The 19,986-nt window shown below is 38.1% G+C and overlaps 1 protein-coding gene across 2 annotated transcripts; it reads left to right on the top strand.

Annotated features, from left to right (window-relative positions):
- The first annotated feature begins 2,080 nt into the window (after window positions 1-2,080).
- On the top strand, window positions 2,081-19,194 carry LOC143881974 (uncharacterized). Of its 2 annotated transcripts, XR_013252049.1 has the most exons (8): window positions 2,081-2,725; window positions 3,402-4,178; window positions 8,915-9,270; window positions 15,115-15,326; window positions 17,783-18,039; window positions 18,170-18,348; window positions 18,601-18,884; window positions 18,990-19,194. XR_013252049.1 is itself a non-coding variant. In XM_077385338.1 (7 exons), the coding sequence occupies exons 1-7, from the start codon at window positions 2,482-2,484 to the stop codon at window positions 18,682-18,684; spliced, it is 2,109 nt and encodes a 702-aa protein (XP_077241453.1). In that variant the 5' UTR covers window positions 2,081-2,481; the 3' UTR covers window positions 18,685-19,194. The 2 variants fall into 2 exon arrangements, 1 of the variants encoding a protein (XP_077241453.1); XM_077385338.1 differs by having other exon boundaries at window positions 18,601-19,194.
- The last annotated feature ends 792 nt before the right edge of the window (window positions 19,195-19,986 follow it).

Below are 19,986 nucleotides of genomic sequence, written 5' to 3'. Positions count from 1 at the left end.
AACTTCTTATCCCTTTTTTTAAACCTTAAATGATCCCAAGTAATTGAAAGATCTTGCATTTTTAATTAAAGGTAATTTTTTTGTTAAACCCAAAATTTCTGAATTAAGTATGAAAATGATGAATACTTTCTCAAATTCTCATCTATTATTTGTCAATATTTGGTGAAATTTAAAATTATTGAAATAGACACGTGGCACATTTTAACAGCCAATCACTTACATCACTTCCCTTTTTAAAAAAAATATAGTGGGCCCATACTGTATGAAGATCCAAACAATTCATTTGTTGTGTCCTAACTTAAGAACAAAACTTGGCTAAAACAGACTCTTATTTATATTGTTATGGTTCCAATAACTGTCATTAGAAGTTTATTTTTCTTTCACAAATGCTTTTATGATGAGCTTCAAGTTTAATAATAAGGCCATGTTAGTTTTAAATTGTGACAAACTCATTATTAGCCATTATTTTGAAAATTTACCCCTGATATTTGGAAAGTGATATTTACGCCCCTTTTCATCACCAGGGACACCCAGCGTCAGTGTATCAATGGCAAAAAGGGGGCTCATGTACTTTATGTCAGAAAAATTCAGAGGCTTTGATTGCAAAGTACACTGGCAAATGGGTGTCCCTATGATAAAAGGGGCGTAAATATCATTTCCCCGATATTTTGGTCATACTATTAAATTCTAGAATATTAGGTGTGACAAGTTAAGAGCTCTTGTCTTCCCTAAAACGCTTTTCCTTGTTACCCCTAAACACGTCTTACCCACTATATTGCCTTGATTTGTTAAGGGAAACATAGTCCTTTTTTCTTTGTCTTTTTAACCAAGTTTTAAATTTCTTGTCACTTAAATGAATTGAAAACCGGATTTTACCAACATAGTTACTATTTGATGCAAGTTTACTCTTCTAGGTAATATATATGGCATATGAATACATTATACATATGTTTTAGCAGCTCATATTTTTCTTCATTTGTCGTACAAGAACACCGAGTTTTTTTAGGGAGCGGTAAGGCCCTCACCATAGGATGATCCAGCTGTCCATTAGATGGACCACAGCCTAAATAGGTTGTGCCCCAAAAATTATTACCATAGGTTGATCCTAACCCTGGGATACCGTACTTTTAATAAAGTGAGGAGTATCCTCATCAAAATACAGTAGTGCTGATAACATTTCCCTTTTTTTTATTGTGTTCTATATGATGTTCGTGTGTATATGAATTTTTTTGGGACAAATATAGTGGGTCTAATTTTTTAGGTCCCAACACGTATAAATAAAATCATCTCCATAGGATTAGCGTAACCCTCAGATCTATATCCGATGGAGATGATTTATTGGGTACAGCCTCTTTACATTGTGGCCCATCAAATGAATGGTTTGGAACTTTGGATCATCCTAAGAAGTGGGCCCCATTTTACATTTTGAAAAATACTAAAACACTTGACTTCACATGCACACATCATAGACAATGGCCCCGTATGTTTTGGATATTGATAACCGATTGTGGAGATTTTATACGGTGTAAGCCCTTATAGTCCTGTATTTTTCAAAAAGTATTGTACGGACCATACTATAGGATGATCCAAACTGTCCATGATATGGGCCATAAAGTAAATAGGTTGTGCCCAAAAAATTATTTCTATAGGATGATCCCAACCCTCTGATCTATGAGTTTCCAACCATCATAGATCAGAGGGCTAGGATCATCCTATGGAAATGATTTTTGAGGCACAACCTTTTTAATTTGTGTTCCATCACGTGGACGGTTTGGATCATCCTATCATGTTGTCCGTACAGTACCCTTTAAAAAAATACGGGATTATAAGGGCTTAGGCCATATAAAATCTCCCAATTGTGAGTCCAAAATACTCAAATTTACATTTAGGCCCTGTTTGTTTGAGATTATGACAACCAACCGATTGTGGACCGATTATCATCAGCCCAAAACGGGCATGTACTAACCGTGGATTATCTGATCAACAGCTCCGAACACGTGTGCCACGTGGAAGACCGTGATATGGCATATAAGTTCCAACGCACTTATAAAAAGGATAATTTGGTAATTCTACATTTCTACACGTGTAAACAGGCCATCTCCTTATCCTCCTACAGCATCGGGATCAAATCGCCGATAAAATCGCCGTTTCTCGTTGCCTCGCGTTCTCGGGTCGCTTCTCTCTCTTCTCCCACGCCTTTTATTAGGAAACAAGTATAAAACTGAAGCATAGCGATAGTTATAAACGTATAAAACAGAAACAGGACAACAGAAAAGGGATCTCCTTCTACAGCGGAACAAAAACCCTAGAAACCCTAAAACCAGGTCTATAACAAAGAACCTGTGAAAGAAAAACCAGAAACCTTAGTCCATAAATCGAAGTTCCGTTCTCTGGCCTTCCAAATCTTTGCGAGTACTTGATCTCGAGGTTCGTTTTCGTTCCGCCGTTTCGATTTCTTTGCGGGAGAAAAACAATGTTGGAATGGCTCAGTACAGGCAAGCAGGCATGGAGAGATTCGTAACACGAGGCCATGATTTTCAGTACGGTAATGGAAGTTCAGACCAGATCGGTTCAGTCAGCATTCGGATTCCTCACAAGCAGGGGAAATTCCGAAGATCTGGTCGTTCTGAGAAGAATCGGAAGATCTCGATCAGTACAGTCATCGTTTTTCTTGCTCTCGTTCTCGTTGTCACAGTTTTCGCCTTCAATTACCTCTCTGGAAACAGTAGGTTTTCTCTTGATTTAATTGAGTGTAATTTGAATTGTTCTGGACTTCTTTTTTTGTGGCATTGATCTTTTTCTTTTTTCGGAATTGAGATGGTTATGGAGGGAACTAGGTTGTTTTAGGAATTTTTGTTTAGATCTGATGGCAAAAAGAAAGGTAACATGCATTTGCATGCGATTTTCTTTCTTTTTCTTTTTTTCTCCGCCAGCATTTTCATGAAATTTCTATCTTTTTTCTACCTGATCAGCGGGAGAAGATGTTCCTGTACTTATTTGCTGTTATAATAACTTGATAACATTTTCTGTTTAAAATGGAAAACCTGGCTTTTGTTAGATAAGGGAATCTTGATTCATATTTATGTAATTTTACAAAAAGGTTGATAGAATGGACAAATCGCCTTTTGTTTGGTAAAGGAATCTCGATTCATATTTATGTAATTTTATGAAAAGGTTGATTTTGATCGTGCTACCTATATTAAAATTGAGTGACTTTCGAGTTGCAAATTTTTTGATTTATCCTGCGAGGACCTTCAAAGTTCCTAATAGATTAATCCGTCCCTTGCAATTAGATGTGATTTCTCATTATGTTTTATTCATTTTCTACTCTAACCTGCATCTGGGGAGTGTAATAGTAGATTTTAATAATTGCTAAATGATTAAATTGACTGAATGTGCAGGGTACGGAAAGTTTCGTGGGCAGGAGGGTGATTTGAAGAGTGAAATGGATCTTCTATCTAATGGTACTCGGACTAAGAAATCTAATGTACTCAAGTTTGGTAAGGGTTCTGTATCACTTGGTAGGGATTCGAGGTATTGGGACAGGGATGATAGGAGAAGGGATGAGGAATACAATGAAGATGCCTCTGAGCTTACCAATGTTGACAAAATCTCTGGATCTACTGATAAGGATCTTTTGTTGGAAAATGAGAGGAGTGGAAACAAACCATTTCCTTTCAAGGATAGTCATGAAAGATTCCTTGGGAAGCAGGGAGTGAGCAAAAGAAGCATAGGATTGTATAATGAAGCTGGGCGTGATGAACTTACACATTATGAAGCTGAGTATGAGGCCTCTCTGAAGAATGGTGGGCAATCGAGACAAGAAAATAGCGACAAACATGGCCTGCGTGATGGTGTGGATATGGGCTTGCAAAATGAAGAAGCTGATTCCGATGACGAGTATGATGATGGGATCGACTCTCAAGATGCTCATATGGAAGAATTTGACGATGAAAATGATGAAAATGTAGACAACTCAGATGTAAGAAAAGGTCATGATGATGATGTTGTTGTTGGAGAATCTTCATATACCCTTGATGGTCAGATCAGAGACTCCTCCAGTTCCATTGGGGATGATGAGAATCCTGATAAATCTTTAACTAATAAATTGAAGAAAAGGTCAAGCCCTAAGAAGAAGTTAGAATCGAGAAGAGGAGTTAGGCGCCACAAATTTTCCAGTGAGTTTTCTATTTCATTATCTATATGGGTGACTTTTACTTGTGTATATCTAGTTTGGTTACTTTGGTTTGTGAATCCCGGAGCGAGGAGAACTCCTTGATCCCTACTCCCTAGTTATATGCTTCAATAAATAGGACCCTTAAACGACTTATATGTACAGTCCATAAAGAATAATTTAGAGAATTGTTATTGAGGCAAAATATATTACAGCCAATAAGCAAGCTACCAATAAGCTGAATGACAATATTGGGGAGAATGAATAAGCATCTCTTGATTTGAGTTGAGTGATAACTGTTTTTACCGTATTTAGTAAGAAAGGGCCATAGGAATTGTCAAGGTTGCTCTCCACCTTATTCCTGATGCTGAAAAGTGCCTTTGGCCTTACTTGTGCAGTTAGGTCTTCAAGATGTATTTGAGAGGCTAGAAATACTGGTCTATTGGAAGTTTGAAGAGAAATCCTTTTAATAGATTGAAATGGTCATAGGTCTTCAAGATGTATTTGAGAGGCTAGAAATACTGGTCTATTGGAAGTTTGAAGAGAAATCCTTTTAATAGATTGAAATGGCATTAATATACCTACCAAGGGAGATCAAGCAACAACAGAAATGTAGATTACATCAAGGTCTTGTCCACCTAGTAAAGCAGTTAGGTCTTCAAGATGAATTTGAGAGGCTAGAAATACTGGTCTATTGGAGGGTTGAAGAGAAATCCTTTTAATAGATTGAAATGGCATTAATATACCTACCAAGGGAGATCAGGCAACAACAGAAATGTAGATTACATCAAAGTCTTGTCCACCTAGTAAAGCATACATACTTACCGTCACTGACACATATACCTTCCATTGTTAAAGTAAAATGGGATGGAAGGAAGTTGCCTTGACAAAGGCTCGTTAACATAGGAGCAAAACCCTCACATATTCCATAATGCCACAATCTCACAGCAGCTAACAACCTTTCAGTCTCAACATGACATATATCTGTCCTTTTTTTTGTTGTTGAATAGCAGTCAATTATATTAAAAGAAGACCGAGATGGTCAATTACAATGTGAAGAATGACAGAAGCGGAAAAAAACAACAACAATGAAAAATAAGGAAAGACAAACAAAGGCTAATCAAGGAGGGAGATTGTCGAATAGGGCGAGAGCACTTAGCGACCCCCTCTCTCGCAGGCCGATCCGCAGCATCATTTGCAGATCTGCGAACATGCCGAAAGATGATAGCAGAAGATCCTATATGCTTCTTTATTTCATCGAAATATCTGTCAAACCTCCAAGGATACTTAGACTCTCCCTTGATCCATCGAATGACATTTAATGAGTCTCCTTCCACCACTAAATTAGCTAACAACTCTTTATCCACCAACAAAATGCCTTTATGCGATGACCGAACCTTCGCCTCCGAAGCATCCGTATTCCCAATAGGACCGACAAAGGCCCATAAGACCTTACCCTTCTCATTTTTCAACACCCCGCCTATCCCTGATGGGCTGCGGTTTCCAAGGCAAGAGCCATCAAAGTTAAGCTTAAGCCTCCCCCTGTGGAGGCTCCCACTTCGGCAAAACTTTATGTTTTCTTTCTACACTAAAGCAAATATGCTTCCACCCCTGCCAGAGATCATATGATGAAATGAATCTAAAAGAGGAGAGTGTTTTCACCTATGTGATAGTCAAAGCTACTACCTTACCTTAAAGATAATGATGGCCTTTAGCGACTCCATAAAAAAATCGAGCATTCCTTTCTTTCCATATGACCCATACCATACCTAAGAAGGCAATATACCACAATCTAATTCCCTTTTTCCTCCATGGTACCGACGACCAACTAAGGAATAAGTCATAAAGCTTTTCAGGGAAGGCCCATTCAATGCCAAATCTACAGAGTAGCTTCCACCAAATTGCCCGAGCCATCTTACAATGAATACAGATATGGTCAATAGATTCGCCTTTCTCCATGCACAAAGAGCAATGGTCGATGATCCACATCTTTCTCTTGCGCAAGAAGTCCACAGTGGATCCGCCCAAGAAGTGCCGCCCAACCAAAGGTACCTACCCTCGGGGGAGCATGGATTGACCAAACTCTAAATACATTGGAGGACATAGGGCTAGCCAGAAGGAACAAATAAAAAGATTTGATTGAAAACTCACCTGATGAGTCCCAGATCCAAACCTTGTTATCCACCCCATGTTGCATGATGTAAACCGATTCCAGAAGCTCCAAAAACCTTGTAATTAGACATGAAGGCTTCCTTGGACACTGTCATAAAAACAAACCAGAGAATATATCTTTCAAGGGACGGTTAAAACACCACTTATCAAACCAGAACCTAATCCTTTGCCCCGAGGAAACACTTAAACGAATACCTCCCATGAATTTAGAACGGAACTTCATTATGTCTCTCCAAACAGAAACTCCCGAGTAGGTAAATCTGTCATCAGATTCCCATAGGCCGGGAGAAGCTCCATACTCCCGAGCAGGTAAATCTGTCATCAGACCCCTCAAGTCCTCAACACCAAATCTCCATAACCATTTACCAAGGAGGGCAATGTTAACCTCCTTCACCCTACTGATACCAAGACCCCCACTTTTTAATGGTTTGCATACCATCTCCCATTTCATCAAAGCCATGTCTCTTATGTCATCAGAACCCCCCTCCCCCCGCCTTGTAGGGCACTTGAAGAGAGGAAGTTGATAGATCGGTTTGTTCGCAATGACTGCTTTTATAAGTGGAGGAATGATAGATACAAGGGGAGCCCTTGCATAAAGAGCCAAAAAGGGGCTCTTGATTGGATCCACATCATCAAATGTAAGTGATTTTACTTTTTCAACCAATTTAAAAATGTAACTGAAAATGACGTGGATCCAACGAAGACCCCTTTTGCGGCTCTTTATGCAAGGGCTCCCTTGTATCTATCATTGCTCTTGTAAGCGTTACTCTACCACCACTAAAAGCCAAATTTCTTTTCCAAGTGTCCAACCTTTTTTCCATTTTGTCAACAATATGGTCCCAAGCAAATTTCTTAGCTTTCCCTGCCCCCAATGGGAGACCGAGGTGTGGTTGGTAAAGTATCAATCTTGCACCCCAAAATCCCAGACAAGAGTTGAATAATCTCAAGTTCTCGATGAATACCAAATACTCTTGACTTGTGAAAGTTGGACCTCTGACCCGTTATAGCTTCGTAGCAGCTGAGGATTGCTTTCAGATTCATAACATGGACCACATTAGGCATGCTAACTACTAAACAACAAAGTGTCTGTCATCAACAAACTGGAGGTGTGACACCACAATATGATTCTGGCCAATTTTGAAACCATCAATTAGGCCAGACGATCTCTCTTTTTCCACTAGACGGCTAAGGGTCTCCGCAATGATAACAAAGAGAAAGGGGGATAGGGGGTCACCCTGCCGCAACCTCTCTAGATGACTTGAAAAAGCCTTTAGGCACTCCATTAATAATGACAGAGAACCATGTTGATGATATACAATTATTGAACCACATCCTCCATTTGGCCAAAGCCCATTCGGTCCATCAAGTAATCCAAGCACGCCCACTCTACTCTATCATATGTTTTTTCTATATCCAATTTACTAACTAGACCCCGGCTTGCAGTCATTTGATAAAAATCCACTACCTCATTAGCAATTAGAGAACAATCCATGATTTGCCTTTCATTCACAAAGGCACTTTGACTATCGGATATCAAGAATGGAAGGACAGGTTTCAGTCGTTCAGCCAGAACCTTTGCTAGGACTTTGTAAAGTCACCACACCAAACTAATAGGGTGAAAATCTGAAGCCGACGTGGCTCCTTTCACTTTGGGTATTAAACTATTAATGCAATGAAAGTGGCTCCAGCATTTTATGGCATTTTCTAAAAGAACTTTCTTCAAACTCTGACCTCTTTATACCAGCACCTGTTCTTGATTCGCTAACTATAACTTGAAGTACCCACAATTTTGTTGGGAACTTAGTCATAAGTCTGCAATAGTACTTTGAACAGTCTACTATAGTATCTTGGCCAGCTATGTTGCATGGTTATGGGTACGAGTGTTGGAATCTAATATGGGTACTAAGTGTTGGATTCGGCCAACCGTAGAAAAAAGGATTCATATTTTTTTTATCAATTCTAATTTTATTTCTTTTACATGATAATGTGGTTATAACAGGCAATATATTGGCAATTTTGGTAGGTTAAGTAAATATAATGTAATACTTCGATATAAAAACGTACGATTAGAATTACTAAAACTCAAAAATGTGAATATTAACTTTGTTGTACTAATATTTAGAAAAAATAGAAAAAATAGATCTAGAAGTGTCACAGTGAATCCTAAAGTATTGGAATCCGACATGTGTCCGACACGAGTACGTCGCCCATTCAGATGAATCCATGTAGGTAACATAGTTGACCATTAAGAACTGTATTCAATTCTTTCATTCTAATATATCAATGAATTTATTCTTTTAACTTTTAAGAAAAAAAAAATTAATTGCTTCATTTATGTTGAGAATTAATGCTTTTTTATTCTTGGATAATGGGCTAACAACTTTGCTAGGTTTAGGTATTTACTAATATTGGGTGTGTTGCTATGTACTCCCTCAGGCTCTTTATATATACACATGTGTGTGTTAGTTATTATTATTATTATTATTTTGAATGGTGTGTGTTAGTTATTTTACCGTCGCTAGTATGGTTTACTTGCCTGAAACTCTTGGAATGTTTAAATTTATTCAGGTTCATCTTGTGAGATGAAGTTCTTAAATTCTACAACACAACTTGTAGAGCCTTTAGAGAGCCGAAAATTTTCAAGGTTCTCCTTGCAGTATACAGAAGTAGAATACAGGCCCAACGGACTAGAAAATTGGGAACCCAGATTTGCTGGGCATCAGAGTCTCCAAGAAAGGGAAGAGTCATTTTATGCTCGTGATCAAAAAATAAATTGTGCCTTTATCAAAGGTCCCAAGGGATACCCAAGTACTGGATTTGATCTGGCAGAAGATGATGCAAGATTTATGCGTAGTTGCCACATAGTTGTATCTTCTTGTATATTTGGGAACTCAGATAACTTGAGAACACCTACTAACAAAGTGGTAAGGGGTATCATTATTAGTTTTCATCTAATTTCATAGAGTTCTTAACAATTATTAACCACCCTTCAATAATTTACAGTGGGTACAATTTGTGTACTTGATTAGCATTAAATATTGTTGATCCTGCCAATTGAATTTCCTTAGGATATAATTTAATAGTCAATATATGTCTACAACAATATCCTGTTGAATAAGGAGATGGTGTCAAATGATCTCTATAAGCGCATAGAGACTGCTATTTCCCCTCTGAAGCATCATTGGTGTTCCTATCTTGAGTTTTAGATTTTTTGCTCGTGATAAATTGTTGCTTCATGTGTATTTCATTGTGTGAAATGCTGACTCAGGATTACAAGTTGATGCAGATATTAGGATTTATTTCCGCATTATTTAGTTTTTAGTATCTTATTTTCATGTTATTAGTTTCTAGGATTTTATTTTTCATGTTATTTTTAGGAATTCTTATTTTAGTAGGTTTCTATCTTTTAGGTTGTTAATTGCCTGTTTATAGGCCTCTTTACAGCTTTATTGTAAACTTGGATGATTAATAAAGATTGATTGGCTTCTCCCCCTAAAGGTTTCTTCTCCTCCCTCTAATTTCGTCTCTTCTTTTTTATTTTCTTCTATTCTCTTCCCCTATTCGTCTTCTCTTCTATTCTTCTTCTTCTATTCTCTTCTTCCCCTATTCGTCTTCTCTTCTATTCTTCTTCTATTCTCTTCTTCCCCTATTCGTCTTTTCTTCTATTCTCCTTCTTCTATTCTTTTCTTCCCCTATTCTTCTCTCTCTTCCCTTTCGTCTATATCTATCCCCTTTCGTCTATTTCTTTCCCCTTTCCTCAATTTCTCTTCACGGTGCTGCATCAACCCCCCCTAAGCATCAGGAAGGCAGGAGGAGAGTAGCTCCCGCTGACTGAAATCCAATAATTGATAATGTATTGAAGACTAATATTTGAGAAATTTTCTGTCATGGATGCCTGCTCAAAAGCCTCAACTATAATAGAATTAATTAGCTAATCAAGATTTTTAGCTTTTCCATTAAGGATGCGCTAATTTCTTTCTTTCCTTCCATATTATCCAGATGCAAGAAGGGAAAAGATTTTTCCACAAACATTGAAGCCTCTTATTGCCAACTGGACGACCCACCATTGCCAAAAATCAGTAATGGAATCAAACAGTTGGTTTTTTTTAATAGACCAAAGAAATAGCTCCCTAGGTCGGGCTCTAGATTCCATTATTTGGAAAACGTTGGGAAGAAGATGCAGAGGTCAGGAACACGTTAAGTGCCAGATTGATTGGGGTGCCAAACAGGCTCATTGGGACAGTTCTGAGTTTATAGGTAAAATGGATATAGCTTTCTATCCATCTCAAGGAACTCGCACAAGGCTCTATATGAATCCCCAAGCCTAATGATAGGCGTGAAAGATTTCCCATCACAGTTAACGTAGCTATGGGATTAAATGCCTTAACAAAAAGGTTAGGAAAATCTGCAACCAAAGTAGAATCACCACACCACTTGTCCAACCAAAAGAGGGTATCCATACCATTGCCCATCGGATTTGATATGTTCTTAGAGAAGGTAGAAAATTCCTTTATCCAAGATTTCCATACATGGGATCCACTTGGTCTCCACTTTCTCAACTGAAGATTGCCACCTTCTGGTTATTTTGAAAAAAAAAATACTTGAGCCCACAATTTGTCTTTGAAGTGGAATAATCTCCACCACCATTTCTTTAGGAGAGCATGATTTTGGGCCTAATGTTTTTGATTCCTGAACCCCCACCCACTTTGGCTGCACACCTGCTGGCAATTGATAAGATGAACCCCTCCGAGAGGGCAACATCATTCCAGAGATTTTATTGGAGTTTCTGAATGCAGTCCGCAACTAGAGGAGGGATGCAGTAAACGGAGGAGGAAGTGGGTTGGAACATTGACTTCCTTTAGGGGAAGGCCAAGGTGCTTAATTGGGAGGAAGGACGAGGGGAAGCCCAGATAATTCGCAATATACATCATCTTCGACTCCTCCAGATTGATGCCACAGACAAGAGTTTTGTATTTGTTGATAACCATACTGGAGATATCCTGAATAATAGCCCAGAGGATTTTTTTTTTTTTTGAAAATGATTAGCCCAGAGGATGTTAAGATTGGAAATATGAGCTTTTTAGGCTTTAGCCATGATGATGGGGCCATCCACATATTGGGGATGTGTCTTCGATGTCATTTAGAAAGCCATTCTCAGCTGGTTTGGTTAAGATATATCCAATATTTTCAGAAGCAAGGGTCAATAAGAAAGAGGATAAAGGGTCTCCTTGTCTGAGACACGTGGAAGAAAAGAAATGTTCAATTTGGTTACCATTCAAGAGAATGGAGAAGTGGACGGTTGAGATGCACCATGCTATTCACTTCATCCATTTAGTTCCAAGTTCTATTTTCTTAAGATTCCCAAGGATCATCAACCACTCAAAAGGCCTGCTCCAGCTTCAACTTGAGATTTTGAGAATGATCCTACGATGCAAAACTGTAGATTGGAATAATGTTCACAAATAGACTAAAATCTAACCATTGATATTAAGCACTTTATTCCAAGAGAAAATTCACTCAGATCTGTCCTTTGGATTTAAAATCGAGCCAATCTATAAATCCGACGATTGGGGTTGGTCAAATCTATTCATGGGGTTCAAGATCATATTCGATCATTTGAATCTTTAGCATGTTCTAAGTCAAACAATATTCCATGAGAACTTTTGAATCTCAAAAAACAAAAACAATGTGGATTTCAAGTTTCTGGCAAGAAGTGGTGGAAAGATGAACAATACTTTTAGATAGAAGAAGAATAGAATCTCGAGGGCATCACATCAAAGCATCCTTGGGCATCACGGCATCACAATGGCATCACACCAAAATGCTTCGAAGAAAATTCTAATAAAAAAATAAATAAATTCTCCATGATTTTTCTCAAGCAAGAAATCTTTTCATTAATTCATAAAGTTCGCTAAGCAAATGGATGAGAGAGATTCTTTTCTATTTTTTTGCTTTTTCATTTATTTTATTCTCCTTTTTTTATATTTTTCTCTTGGCTTGAAGAATAAAAAGAAGAATAAAGAGGTCTGTTTACCATTCAAAGAAATAAAATAAAAAAAGAGGTATTTTTAATTCGCCAAAACTCGATCGAGTCAACTCTTGGACGCAAAATGTGAACACCCTCATTTCATGTCGACTTGGCTTAGAAAGCCTCTTGCTCATATCTCTCATCGAAGGGTTCGCTCTCCAAGTGTGCTTGTTACCCCTTCTTCCTCACTCCTTACCATGGCAAGTCTTTGTGACATAACTCCGATGAGAAGAAAAAGAAGGCGTTAAGAGACCCTCATGGCCCAACCTAGACACTCTAAGAAAGAATCCACAAAGTAGGAGTTTGTAACATTGAATAGTTTGTGATTATAAGTTCATTCCATACCAGACCTGACCGGAATGAGGTCGAAGGAAATAAAATTAAAAAAAGTCGAGTTTGCTTCTCCCTTCCTCTCCTCTCTTTAGATCCGGGTTCCGAGATGTGCTTTGGTTCCGAAGGATGAGACGGATATGGATAGTTCTAATAAGATTTCATTCTTGAACAACTTGGCCAAGTCGACGAGTTTTAATACACTAATTATAACCCATCCCACCAATTTTCTTGACAAATGACATTAGAATGATGTTTCAGTCTCCTCGGGGCCTACTTTTAGGTTTCTATCGACCTTCTTCTTCCAAACATTTGTTGTTTGACTATAGGGTTGTTTATGAACTTCACTTCCATCATCTCTCTCTCTCTCTTTCTCTCTCTCTCTCTCTCGCACAAAGGGAGACACACATGCGCAACAACCGAGTATGAACCACCACTACCGTCTTTTCCAATAGATTGTGCTTTACCTTTTGATGATAATAACATGCAAAGAGGCTCTCCCATAGATTCATTTGCTTGGAGGGTAGTAAAGCGTGTGTTATGCAAAATGTTGACATTAGATTGGTCATATCTACATTGACACATGCTAAGGGCATTTGGTCCTTTTTTGCTTTTTATGGTAACACTCGACATGTGTCCTTTAATAACCACCACTACCGTGAAAGCATGCAAAGAAGCATTCCCTTTGATCTGTTTGCTTGGAGGGTAGTTATACTTGTAGGTGCAAAGTATTGAGGCATTAATTTGGTCATTTTTACATTTCCTCATGCGAAGAGCTTCTTATAGTAATGCTCTGCATTTTTTTAATGGCTCAAAGTTTTATTAAAGAAAGGAAGTGACCGAGATGGTCAATACAAATGATGATGCTTGGAAAGAAGTGAATACAAATCAAACCTATCTGACCCACAATGACTATTCAAGGGGGGAAAAAGTCGTATAACTCTAAACCCTCCTTAGAGGCCCTTTCCCTAGCAAGCCAATCCGCCTCCCCGTCAGCAAATCTTTTGACATGGATAATAGAAACGGCCGAGTCTCAAACTTGATCTTGAATTTCATCAAAGAGAGCTGTAAATCTCCATGGGTAGACGTGGTTTCCCCTTAGCCATCGTATCACATTCAGTGAATCTCCCTCCACCACCACTTTGTCCAAGATGCTCCTTTCCAATAATTTGATGCCTTGGTGTACTGCCCACATCTCCACCTCAGACTCATCTGTGATCCTCCCAGGACCCGAGAACGACCGTTTAGCTAGCCCCATATCATCTCTTAGTAAGCCGCCGATCCTGGCTGGACCCAGGTTTCACAAACTGGAGTTGTCAAAGTTAAGTTTTAAGAAGCCTTGAGCTGGAGGCTCCCGTTCGTGTACGTTGATAGGCCTTCGATCGGAGCTAAGGCAAACCTCCCTACATCCATTCCAAAGGTCAAAGGCCGACACAAACTTAAAAGTTGGAGTGGCTTTCACCATGAGATCGTGAGAGCAACCGCTTAAAATATAGGTATGATGGGCCCTTGACATACCCTTTAAATATCTGTGCGTTCTGTTTCTTCCATAGGACCCAAATTGTTGCAATCATCGAAACGTTCCATATGATATTTCTTTTTTCTTCCATGTGGCCCCTTGCCAACCTTCCAGCAAGTCTATTAGCTTCTTAAGGAAGTCCCAGGCCTTCCAAAACCTGCCCAGAATGCCACTCTGAATTGCCCTAGCCGTCTTGCAATGCAAGAAGATATGATCAACTGATTCCCCATCCTCTATGCAAAGAGCACAATGATCAACGATCAACATATGACGATCGCGCAGGTGATCAACTGTCTAGATCCTGTCTAGGAATGCGGCCCACCTAAAAGCTGAAATCCTAACCGGTGCTTTGATGGTCCACACTCTAGGCCTCTAGCTACTATGGAGGGCACATGTGGAGCTTGGATGATGCTTTGTACACACACACATGTGTATTCTACATTAGGATTAAACTTAGTTTTATTTTAATAAAAAATTTGCTTTTCCCATTTATAATTATTTAATATTCAAGCCCTTTTTCAATTGGATCTTTGATGTCATGCTTTTTACAATATAGGCAATAGGTGTACCCTCATGCATAGACTCACATGTGAACATATTTCAATTAAGAGACCTTATTCTCTATTGCCTGTGTTGAAGATCTCTCATGGAGAAGCCTTGACGTATGCATAACAAAATTTCTTGTCCTTTGAAGGTTTTGATGTTTCATGGAAGTTGATTAGAACAATCCATTTTGTTTGATTAATCATTATTCAATATTTAAGAAACATATTTCATCTTCATGAATGGAAAAAGTGGATTTTGAAAAATGTTTGGATGCATATTTATGTAGTAAGTTTGACACAAAAATCTTACGTGGTGCCTGATTTTTTAGTATTCTATTAATTGCAGGTCACACGTATGTCAAGGAAAAATGTCTGCTTTGTTATGTTTATGGACGAGAATACAGTGCAAACATTGTCATTAGAAGGCAAAAAACCGGATAGAATGGGATACATTGGTCTATGGAAAATTGTTGTAGTAAAGAATTTACCTTATACTGACATGCGGAGAGTGGGGAAAGTGCCAAAGTTTTTGACACATCGACTTTTTCCTTCAGCGAGGTAAGGACAAAGTGATACTGATGCGTAAAATGGTGTTTTTAGTTTTGTACTTGAAAACATAGGATCATCAACGCTATGTGTTCTAGTTGCAGATTTTATAACTGGTAACAATGGTTTTTTTTTTTTCTTTCTAGTGAAGATTTATAATGTGATATAGGTGCTTGCGTGATGCAAAAGATCTCCTTTTCCTTGTATTATAGTATGCCATGGATCTACTAAATTTCTTGCAAGCTCAATACAGATCTTAGTTATTAATTCCATTTTGGTGGGTGTTTTTTTGCTCACTGGATTGGAATTTTTCAGTGTTTCAGACGTTCTGTTGTTCCATTCCGGAAAAAATGCTATGACCAAGGTTTTAATTTCGGTTTCGGTTTCGGTCGGCACGGAAACGGAAACATTTTGGTTTTGGTGGAAATCTTGTAAAATTATAAAAACGTATGGAAACATATGCAAATGATGGAATTTTAAGACGAAACTTTAGGAAATGCTAGAATAAGCACAAATACATACTTACAAACCATCACATAAGCAAGAAAGCCACATCCATAATGGCTTAATCACATCGAACACCTAGTGACATGCATTGGCGCACATGTCTTGAACAGTAAGTCAATAAAAAGGTACAATGTAATGAAGTATAAGAAAGTACAATGACCAGTCCCCCTCTAAGGACCCCAACTCTATGTCAATACCACATAGAGTTGTGAAGTATTATTTGTCTCATTTTGATTTTACATCTTATGCATAAGATGCGGTTACTTTGTTGTGCAGTTCAATGATGTTGCCTACTGAATATCATTCTCTACATTTATGAAATGAAATACAAATCATAACATCTTTCTATTTTTTGTCTTTTCAACCATTTCGGTAGAATTTCGGAAATTTCGATCGAATTTCAGGAATCTCTCTCTCTATGTTAAAAGTTGTCGTTATGACTTCTTATTGAATAGAAACTTTATGTTTAGGAATCCAAGTATAGAACTAGTCCCGTTGTGAGGACTCACGAGTTTTCGTTTGGAAAGTGACTCTTTTGTTTGGTGGTGAGACTCCATCAAGAACCTTTCTAGACTGGTGAGACAATCTCCTAGTTGGATTTAAATGTTGTGAGATTTTGTGTTTATTTATCTTTCTGCTATTTTCATTATTCCAATCAGTATCTGACTGTCTGACCTGGTTACGTCCCCCATTCAGATGACCCTGGTATTTCCTCCATCCAGAAGAATTCATGTAACATGGGTATTTGAACTCCAAGGATCAGTTAATGGACATCTTTGCCAATGCATTTGCTCATGAGAAGTTCCATGTTATTTGTTCCAAGCTTGGCCTGAATTTTTTAAATGCTCCACCTTGAGAAGTGTGTCCCATGACTTGGTTCTTTCCCTAAGTCTATTTCATCCATAATTTTTTTTACATTAACAGTGATCTTGCTGATATGTAGCAACAAAACGAGGGCTTAAAAACTCATGATTTTTTCATGGTCCAAGAAAACAAACGTCAGAGCCCACTCTTAGAACATGAAAATTCTGCAGTTAAGAAAGATTAACGGTAATCCTAGAGTGATGTAAATGCTCACATGATTCATTTGTCTAATAAGGAAATATTTTTACAATTGTAGATGTCTCCAGTAAAGGTTTAAATTAATCCTCAACAATAAATGAGGTGAGCTATATGGTAAGCACGATAAATTTAGGGAAATAATGTGCAGCTTTTTTCTCTATCTTCATTCACCCATCTCTTGGTCTAACGACTTCTTCAGACCAATTGTAGGTTTTGAGAGATTTATTTTGTGAACATGATCCCACATATGCAAAACAATGAAGGGTTAGGGTTGTCTTTGTACAATAAGAATATCCTTCCATTTCACTATCTATAGATTCCCCTGAGAATGTAAAAAGAGATTACTCAAGCATCTAGATCTTTTATTGCTGTTAGGCATGACTGCTAATCAGAATATGTTTTTTTTTAATGGTAAAAAATGTAGATCGATCACATTAATCTGAATATGTTACAAACTGTGAAACAGCCAATCACTCCAAAAACTTAAGCTGTTAGAGATGGTGTTATTTAATCTTTAACACTCTCCCTCACGCGTGGCACCTCTTTTTAGGGTTGGCCTACATGCGGCAAATGTGGCCCCTCTTTTGGGTTGGCCATTAGATGTGTTATTTAATCTTTTATACTTCAACAGAAACCAAACTACTCTGTAAAGCTTGGTGATTTTTTTTTTAACTTGGCCAAGGAGCAATTAGTCAAAAGATGCAAAGGGGTTTTTACCATTTGATCTATGCTTGGTTTTTGTTTCATGCACTGCAATTCCAGATTTGACTAAAATAGGATGTGTAAATCTTCTAAGTTGCTCCCAAGCAAATATCTGTTATTCTTTCAGTAGGTAGCTGAATGTTCCATGCAAACATCCTCTGTATTCTGAAATGATTACCAAATAAAATTCTTTTCAGGTATTCAATCTGGTTGGATAGCAAATTGCGACTCCAAAGTGACCCTCTCCTCATCTTAGAATACTTCCTGTGGCGCCGTGGTTCTGAGTATGCAATCTCCAATCACTATGATCGACATTGTGTGTGGGAAGAGGTGATGCAAAACAAGAAGCTGAACAAGTTCAACCATACCATTATAGACCAACAGTTTGCATTCTACCAGGCAGATGGACTGAAAAGATTCAATGCCTCTGATCCTAACAAACTTCTGCCTAGCTGTACGAATCTTACTAGGATTTTTTTTTTTGAATGGAAAAGATAGAGATTTTACTAGGAATTTCTAATATCATGTGATTCTCATAGCCTTAACATTTATTTATGCCTCGAATTCTGTTATGTTGTGAACAGATGTTCCAGAAGGGTCTTTCATTGTGAGAGCACACACTCCAATGTCAAACTTGTTCTCTTGTCTTTGGTTCAACGAGGTTGACCGGTTTACCCCTCGTGACCAGCTGAGTTTTGCCTATACATACCTGAAGCTTAGAAGGATGAATCCTGGGAAAAAATTTCGTCTCAGTATGTTCAAGGTGCTGATGATCATGGATTTAAATTTCGGTTTCGGTTTTGGACCCTACCCCCCGATTTTTTTTTTTCAAATTTTGGACATTTTGGCAGAATTTTTTACAATTTCGGTTTAGATTGACCAAATTTCAGATTTCGGCCGAAATTTAAAACAATGCCTTTGATGATATAGAGACGACAATAAAAGTAGTGAATAACTAAACAGCAAGAAGTTTATTGTTTAACTACTCTTTTGTTCTCCTTTCTTTGTATTGCAGGACTGTGAAAGGCGATCCATAGCGAAACTATTCCATCACAGGTCAGAGGAGAAGCGTCAGATTCCTATTCAAGCAACAGGGTGAATTGTGGGTTCAGATTGAAAGCTTGTTCTCGTTCTACTTGTTTTTGTTTTGAGCTTGGCCACATTTATACGTGCAACGCAATCCGGCTATTATCTGGAGATAATGAACCTTTTTTTGCCAGTATCACACGTATAATGCTGTTCAGGCATGGGAAAAGGTTACAAGGGATATGTCATTTGTGTTTGGCGTCAACAAACCAGGTCAGGCCAAAGGTCTGCATTCTTTATATTTCTTTTGTCTTTCCATCCCATCACATGTGGTATTTGGCATTGATTTTCTATGTGTTTTCGTGTTTCTTTTGGAAGGCCTGCAAGCTCCTAGTTTCCTGAACTAAATTGTGTGTTCCATAATGGCTTTTTTTTCCAATTGGCTTCCATTATTGGAGATTTTGTTCCCATGGTAACCAGGTGTCCTCTGTGGAAAATTTTCAGCTCTTTGACACTCTTGTATAATACAGTACTCAATGATCATTCTAACGCACAGTGAATAGAACAATACTCTGGTTTCTCATTCTGTTGTCATGTTCTTACACTAGTGCCTGTGTTTTTTTCTATGTGTAATCAATTTTGGGATACTATAAGGCCCTGTTTGTTTTGGATTTTGAGAACTGATTGAGTCCAAAACTGATTATTGGACTCAAAATTATGTTTGAAAATGGGATTCCGTTTTGGGGAAAAAACCGGGCATATGAAGCCATGCCACTAGAAGACCAATTAATTTGGCACAAATCCTCATAACGCAATAAATACACTTTGAAAATGGTCAAATCAATGGTCATGTCAAGCCCCTTTTTATTTCCGAAACGGAAGCCTGTTTTCAAAGTGTTTTCCATTTTGTTTAATTTTGATCTTGCATTCTCCCTTCAAATGTGTCAGTTTATGTTGATTCATGTTCCCTTTACTGAATGATGCATTAACTTTGTAGGACCTCCAAGAATGCATACCCTATACATGAGGACAAGATTGGCTTGCTAGAGTCATAACTAAGAAAAATCCGAAACTCCGGACTAATTTAGACTCTCGCTAGAGAGTTCCAAAACTTTATGGGGCCTTTTGGATATGCGGATTTTAGAATCTAGGTTTTTAGTTTGAAAACAGTGTAAAAGAGGGTTCATGATCAAGCTGCATCCTAAGATTTCTAAAACCTGGAAATATGGGAGGATCTGATACTCTCTTACTGACGGAAAGAAGGGTGAGAAGTAAAAAACGACGGCCGGTCCACTTCTTCTCTTGTCTCTTAGCTATAATTTTGAAGAAATCCCGGATTCTAAAATCCGCGTATCCAAACGGTCCCTGAAGGGGA

This window comes from Tasmannia lanceolata, unplaced genomic scaffold (assembly GCF_043159265.1).
Source record: "Tasmannia lanceolata isolate RefF3 unplaced genomic scaffold, GAP_Taslan_0.1 ptg000007l, whole genome shotgun sequence".
Classification (NCBI taxonomy): domain Eukaryota; kingdom Viridiplantae; phylum Streptophyta; class Magnoliopsida; order Canellales; family Winteraceae; genus Tasmannia; species Tasmannia lanceolata.
This window is presented reverse-complemented; position numbering and strand designations above follow the sequence as displayed.

Coding starts and splice junctions, on each gene's coding strand:
- LOC143881974 (XM_077385338.1), top strand. CDS start 2,482: ATGGCTCAGTACAGGCAAGCAGGCATGGAGAGATTCGTAACACGAGGC. Junction 4,179..8,914: donor TAGGCGCCACAAATTTTCCA/GTGAGTTTTCTA, acceptor AAATTTATTCAG/GTTCATCTTGTGAGATGAAG. Junction 18,040..18,169: donor TAACAAACTTCTGCCTAGCT/GTACGAATCTTA, acceptor TGTTGTGAACAG/ATGTTCCAGAAGGGTCTTTC.